A 7541-nucleotide genomic window follows, 5' to 3' on the forward strand; every position below is an offset into this window, starting at 1 on the left:
AAACTTGAAATAAATAGTTTACCAAAAAAAAAAAAAAGAAACTTGAAATAAATATAAAAGAGGACAGAAAAGCTAATAAAGCTAAACTCTAGTGGACAAAAGAAAAGAGCAAAACACCGTCACTCGGGGGCGGCGTTACAGTTCTTCAGGAGCAACCTCCTAACTTAATAAAAAAAAATTTATATATAAAATATTTTTTTTATTAGTTTAACTTACATTTAAAATATTTTTACACACTTTCTCTCAAAAAAAAAAAATATTTTTACACACTTACTATTAGTATCTCTCTCATGAATCTCTGATATTAATTATGTGCATTATTTATCTATATATATATGTAAGGACTCGATTTGTAACGACCCGTAATAGTGTTGGGTTCGTACGTAAAAAAGCTCAAACAATATCATTAATAGAGCGTGGGTTTGAAAGGCTAGGCCTCAGTCACAAGACGGTGGTTTTCCGTGGTGTTCGCACATAATTAAATCGTGATCGCCATAAGAGTTTTTCTTCTGGAGGCGGGCTGGGAGGCTCTGGTTTTTGGCCATTTGTCCCAGCCTCCCTCTTGGTGCAGTAACCTTTATATTATATAGCCCTTCTTGGTTGATCTTATCCCTCCACTTGTTGGTCAGGCAGGTGCTTACTTCTATACCCGTCCCATCAGCTGTCCATCCTTGCTTTCTGTTAGTTGCGATGATCGAAGTCGCCTTGCCCAGGCGTCTTTTCTCATTAACATGGTCAGGATGCTGGCTGTTGCATTTAATGCGGAGGGGACGTGTTTACCCTGAACCAGTTTTGCACCGTACCCCCATGTGGGTCCCATTCTACTCACATCTCTTTCAGGGGGCTTTTTGGGGGCATCCTTCATCAAGACGTTGCTCTCCCCCTTGAGGTCCTGGAGTGCCGAGGACAGGGTTGTCCTCGGCTATTCCCCTCGACAATTCGGACTTTCCCCATTCGTCCTCGGCACATACCCTTTTCGGCACGGGCCCCGAGCCCTAATAGGGCGTGGGTCGGACCATAAGTTCCCTGGCCCCACAATAGCCCCTCAAAATCCTGCTATCCGACTTCTCGGGCGGATAGGAGGGTTTTGATGACATCAGATATCTGTCAATGCCTATCAATCCTTGTCACTTATCGGTTCCTGAGACTTTTCGTCTGCCCGAGGCATGTTCCTGGAGCCCTTGGAAGGTGAAACGTGGTCTCATTAAATACGGGTGGCTCTGTGTTTCCCACGTTCTACGGCATGATGAAAATCAAACGGTGGTGATTCCTTGGTCTTTATGGGCGGGAAAATTTGTGCAGTTACCCTAGAAAGTATAAAAGACTTTTTGGAATGGATCTGCCTCTTCAGTTTTGCACTTAAGAGTTCTAGTGCGTATACCCTGGGTTCATCTGAACTTTCGTCCAAACTCAAGTCTATCTCCAGCACAAAAAGCCTGTCCGAAGCGTCTTTCCTCTTTTATGTAAGTTCTCTGCCTCCATTAACTCGTACTTTTTCTTTTCTGGGTTTATTTTTCTCTGGTTCCCTTTCTTCTCCCGTCGCTGGTTAAGTCTGTTTCGTAAATCATAGAGATGGCCAAATCGAGACTGAGGAAATTAGTCGATGCTAAAGAGGCGATGAATAAGTTCATCGCCGATTACAAGATTCCTCCCAACGTGAGTCTGAGGCATTGTAAGATGGGGGAGTGGCACTATAAGAGGGAAACGGGCGAGGTAGTAATTCCCGTCCTCACCTTTGTAGAGGGGGGTATGAGAATCCCTATGGGGCCGGTAACGAGGGGTTACCTCAAGCACTTTCGATTAGCCCCCACCCAGTGCACCGGCAACATGTTTAGGATTCTGGGTTGCGTGGATGCTTTAAACGAAAAGATAGGGTTAAGACTGACTCACCATGACGTGAATTGGTGTTATAATCTCCAAAATTTGAAGGAGAAATCCTACTACATGAAGACAAGAGACGAAAGGGTTCGACTAATTCAATGCCTCCCTGATTCCAACAAGGGGTTAAACAAGGATTTCCTTATCGTCTCCGGTGAATGGCATGATGGCAATCCGTGCCCCATAGTAGAAGGAAAACCAGGTGGGGTATAGGGAATGGAGGGGCGCTGACCCTTTGCGCCATTCTAATCTGATGGGGTTCAGTAACTAACCATGCATATGTGTTTTTCTTTTGTAGATCCACATGCTTATCAACGACATTTTCACTTAGTCAACCGGGTGGACTTGGAGACCGTTCTACAAGCAGTAGTTTTCGTAAATGACGGAGATGGTCAAGTTCGAGCCGCTCACAAAATACTAGGGTACGCTCCCGTTCAAAAGTCATTCGCCGACCCTAGGCACGTGATCAGCGAGAGCCGCCCTCGGCTTCCAAAAATTACCGTGGTCGAGACAGGATTTCTAATCTCCGAAGTACCATCTGTCCCAGAGAGCATCCCACTGGTGGGCCCCTCCTCGTCTCATCAAATAACGGAGGACGAAGGCGAGTTAGATCAGCCCGAGGAAGGGTTTAGGGTGTTTGACCTAGCCAACCAATCTGAGGATCCTCCTGGTGATATAGGTGACCCAGCCTTGTCCGAGGCGGAATTGTCATCAGTAGGCACATCTTCTCAAGCCTAGATGGGACTCAAGAGGAAGCCCCCGACCACCCTACTTGAACTCCTCGAGGGTCAACCAGGGAAGGGTACGCAGGGAACGCCACAATCCAATGCTCCTTCCCCACCACCTTCGCCCCAGGCTATCCAGACTAGGTCATCCTCCTCAAAGTCACAGCCACAATCCCCTCGCCCCAAACTTCCTGCCTCTCCCCCACCAGCTCTGCCTCCTCGGCCGGAGAGCACTGATTCAAAGAGGAAGAGGAGTCCCAAGGGTAAGGAAACCGTGGATGGGGGAAAGTCCCAACCTTCTAAGGAGAGGGAGGAAGCCCCGCGTGCGAAGCAATTAAAGGTTGGGCACCAAAGCAAGGGTAAGGAGACCGAAGTCCAACCTTCCCAAGGCAAGGGAAAGGGGATCGAGGCCCAATCCTCGCCAAGCGCTTGGCTTCCCGCCCGAATGCTCCACAGGGGTCCACTGCTGGAGACCGCGTCCATGAGGGACCTTGGAGATGGCGAGGGTGGTTACGTGGTAGACGCACTAGGGAGAACCATGCTACTTCCCACCGACATGGATGGGTTGAAGAAAATGAGGATGCAGAAGGTCTTCCTCAGTACGAAGAGGTAGCCTGGGCATGGTAAGGCTCTTAAAACCTAAAACTTTATTAACTCTCACTCCCGGTTTGGCATTCACAATGTATTTATCTCCCTTGACAGGCTCTCCAGGCCACCTATAGGATGAAGGAAGAGGTGAACAATAAGAGTAAGGCAGCCGAGAATGAACGCTCTAAGCGCTTAGTGGCCGCGCGGACTCTCCAAGCTTCTGAGGAGGACCTCGCCAAGGCCAAGGCTGCCCTAACAGACGCTATCCGAGAAAGGGACAATGCCTCCGCGGGTTTGACTAGCGCTCAAAAACAGGCCGATGATCAAACAAAACATCTGCTAGAAGCCGAGGATCAGTTGCGAATAGCCAAGGAGCTGATCGATGACTTAAATAAAAGACTGGTCACGGCAGAGCATGACAAAGGTGTGGCGGAGTATGCTTGTGACGAAGCCATAAGGGCCAAGCGGGAGGCCGAGTTTGCCAGAAACAAGGCTTAGGCTGCCAAGGAAACGGCCAAGGATGATGGTTATAATGCGGGGGTAGCTGAAACCCAAGCCATCCTTAAAGCCCAGATTCCTGGAGTTTGCAGGCTTTACTGCTCCCAGGTTTGGGAAGAGGCCTTGAAGCGAGCTGGGGTGAATGCTTCATCCGATTTGTGGAAGGCGGATAACATATTCTACCCGACAGCCATCCGTGAGGCCACCTCCACGAGCTCCGTGGTTGTGAACGACCAACCCGAGGAAGGGCTCACTCAGTCAGAAACCGTACAGGTCGGCGCCTCTCCTGGCAAGATGCTCAAAGAGAGAGAACTTTAGGATGTAATAGAAACATCTCAGAATATAGATCTCGAGGTACCCAAAGAGGTTGCTGAGCCTGTGGTTAGCACTCAGATGCTTAATGCTGAGGAGCCAGCCATACTTGCCCAGCCCCTACAGGCAATTCCTCTTACTGTGGTCCCTAAGAGTACCGACACTGACCCTGTTCAGCCTTCCTCAGAAGGGACTATCCTCCAGGACGTTGAAGCTGATCCCGTTCCGCCTTCCCAGGACGTGGCCGACGCAAAATTAAAGAAATAGAAACCCTGGCCAGGCTTCGTATTTGTTTTTAGTTTAACGATTAACTTGTTTCTTTTCCATTTTGAAAACTTTGTAATCTACTAGTAGTTTGAACCTGTTGAACATGTATATATGAAATCCTTTTCTTCCTTTTTCCTTTTGGTTACTTGTTAGTTGCCCTTGTCGATACTTAATATTGTTTATGAATTTTGAACTAATTATCTGAACACGTATGAATAGTTGTGCATGCGATAAATTTAGAATCATGTTTTAGAATGTTAGCTTACCTGCACCTGTAGAGCCTTAAACTCATTTCTATCCCCCATTCAATGAAGATATAGGCATCATCCGAGATGTCACGTGTAGTTGCTAGGTCCTGCTTAGTATCTAGGTTTCTTTAAAGTAGTTGGCTTCCCCATAGGTTTGAGTCCGAGGACCATGCAATCCCTTGGTTCTGTCCAAAACTTGATTTTTATAAGTAGCTAGTTTCCCCATAGGTGTGAGTCCGAGGACCATGCAATACCTTGGTTCTGTCCAAAACTTGATTTGATAAGTAGTTGGTTTCCCCGTAGGTCTGAGTCCGAGGACCATGCAATACCTTGGTTCTGTCCAAAACTTGATTTTGATAAGCAGTTGGTTTCCCCATAGGTTTGAGTCCGAGGACCATGCAATACCATACCTTGGTTCTGTCCAAAACTTGATTTTGATAAGCAGTTGGTTTCCCCATAGGTTTGAGTCCGAGGACCATGCAATACCTTGGTTCTGTCAAAAACTTGATTTTTATAAGTAGTTGGTTTCCCCATAGGTTTGAGTCCGAGGACCATGCAATACCTTGGTTCTGTCCAAAACTTGATTTTGATAAGTAGTTGGTTTCCCCATAGGTTTGAGTCCGAGGACCATGCAATACCTTGGTTCTGTCCAAAACTTGATTTTGATAAGTAGTTGGTTTCCCCATAGGTTTGAGTCCGAGGACCATGCAATACCTTAGTTCTGTCCAAAACTTGATTTTGATAAGTAGTTGGGGGAATTAACCCCTCGGCTATGGCATGGGACCTTGGTTTACGGGGAATTAGCTCCTCGGCCAAGCCCCTAGAACCATCCGTGCTGCTGACGCTACGAAGCGCAGCCCCTAGTAAAGAAACATAGCCCCTAGTGGAACTTTACGCTAGAACACTGCAACCGGCTGTTAGAAATGACAAGGGAACTGTCTCGACCTACCGCCTATGCCAACACACAAGCCTTCCCCACAGACGGCGCCAATTGTAAGGACTCGATTCGTAACGACCCGTAATAGTATTGGGTTCGTACGTAAAAAGGCCCAAACAATATCATTTATAGAGCGTGGGTTTGAAAGGCTAGGCCTCAGTCACAAGACGGTGGTTTTCCGTGGTGTTCGTACAATTAAATCGTGATCGCCATAGGAGTCTTTCTCCTGGAGGCGGGCTGGGAGGCTCTGGTTTTTGGCCATTTGTCCCAGTCTCCCTCTTAGTGCAGTAACCTTTACATTATATAGCCCTTCTTGGTTGATCTTAGCCCTCCACTTGTTGGTCAGGCAGGTGCTTACTTCTGTACCCGTCCCATCAGCTGTCCATCCTTGCTTTCTGTTAGTTGCGATGATCGAAGTCGCCCTGCCCAGGCGTCTTTTCTCATTAACATGGTCAGGACGCTGGCTGGTGCATTTAATGCGGAGGGGATGTGTTTACCCTGAACCAGTTTTGCACCGTACCCCCATGTGGGTCCCATTCTACTCGCATCTCTTTCAGGGGGCTTTTTGGGGGCATCCTTCATCAAGACGTTGCTCTCCCCCTTGAGGTCCTGGAGTGCTGAGGACAGGGTCGTCCTCGGTTATTCCCCTCGACACTTCGGACTTTCCCCATTCGTCCTCGGCACATACCCTCTTCGGCACGGGCCCCGAGCCCTAATAGGGCGTGGGTTGGACCATAAGTTCCCTGGCCCCACAATATATATATATAAAACCGAAGTTTTTGAATCTCCCACAGTTTTACATATCAGTATTAAATTTATTTTTTTTTCTATTTTTTAAATTTCGATTTTTTCCCCAGTCTTTTATGCGATTGACTCTCTCTAACCTATAGGCATTCTTAAAACCCAAAACCCTTATATATATATAAAACCGAAGCTTTTGAATCTCCCACAGTTTTAAACGTTAATATTAAATTTATTTATTTTTTCTATTTTTTAACTTTCGATTTTTTCCCTAGTCTTTTATGCGACTGACTCTCTCTAACCTATACGCATTCTTAAAACCCAAAACCCTAACCTTTGAGCTCTCTCTCTCTTCGCTTTGTCTTGGGTCCTGTCGTTTCCCCTTTCTCTCTTTATTCCTCAAACCTCTCCCTTACAAGCCATCCCCATTCACTCATTCGCTCTTGCTTCGCTCGCTCTTTGCTGATTTCAGCGTATTTTCAGGTAATCTATACGATTTCACATTAAAACCTAGGGTTCAATTCGATTAATTAGCAATCAATTAATGTTGAGTACTTCGATTTGTGTGTGTGTGTGTGTGTGTGTGTGTGTGTTCGGATTTGTAAAACTATTTGTTGATTTGAGTAAAATCTTTATGGATTTTCAGTGGACTAGAAATTTAACTAGGGTTTTGTAAATTTTGTTCGGTTACTGATCTACTTCATTCTGATTTGATCATTTTTTTTTTGTTGGATTTTTTTTCGATGAAACGTTTGGTCTTCACTACTCATTTGATCTGTTGAGTTGATTTTGCTTTTGAGTCCGTTTGATCTGTATGTATATTTATGTTCTGCTTGTGTGTATGCGTGTACATACTATGTATGTATTTAAGCTTCGCTGAAATTAGTGCTATGGTTTCATATTGTTCTGTCGGTTTTGTATTCTGTGACTAGGTTTCTGTGTTTGTGTGCTTGGCTTCAATGTTTTGCTTAATGAAATGATTTGGGACATGATATTTTCTAAACTCTGTTTTTAGTTTTTAACTACCTTGATTTAAAGCTTTGAGAACTTCTGATTTGTTCACTTGATTGTGGTTTACTTTTATGCCAAAATGAGTTGTGCTTAGAAAATATGTATATTCTTTTGGGGAAAACAGAGATTCTAATGTAAAGTTCACATTGTTTGTAAATCTTTGTAAGTGAAATTTTTATTTTAGTCTACCACCAATAGTATTTAAGTTTTTAGAAGTAGAAGTTGTGCCAGAATGCTCAAGTTTTTTAATGTCAGAGCTCAAGATCGAGGTATGTAGTTTTACGATGTTTTCATCACCATAGAGTAGCCAAGGTGTAGTGAGCCAACTCTATTTCC

General features: G+C 45.3%; 1 protein-coding gene across 1 annotated transcript; it reads left to right on the top strand.

Annotated features, from left to right (window-relative positions):
• The first annotated feature begins 2616 nt into the window (after positions 1-2616).
• LOC126719828 (uncharacterized) lies at positions 2617-4268 on the top strand. The gene is made up of 4 exons (XM_050422338.1): positions 2617-3192; positions 3306-3667; positions 3782-3978; positions 4036-4268. The coding sequence occupies exons 1-4, from the start codon at positions 2617-2619 to the stop codon at positions 4266-4268; spliced, it is 1368 nt and encodes a 455-aa protein (XP_050278295.1).
• The last annotated feature ends 3273 nt before the right edge of the window (positions 4269-7541 follow it).

This window comes from Quercus robur, chromosome 3 (assembly GCF_932294415.1).
Source record: "Quercus robur chromosome 3, dhQueRobu3.1, whole genome shotgun sequence".
NCBI classification, from domain to species: Eukaryota; Viridiplantae; Streptophyta; class Magnoliopsida; order Fagales; family Fagaceae; genus Quercus; species Quercus robur.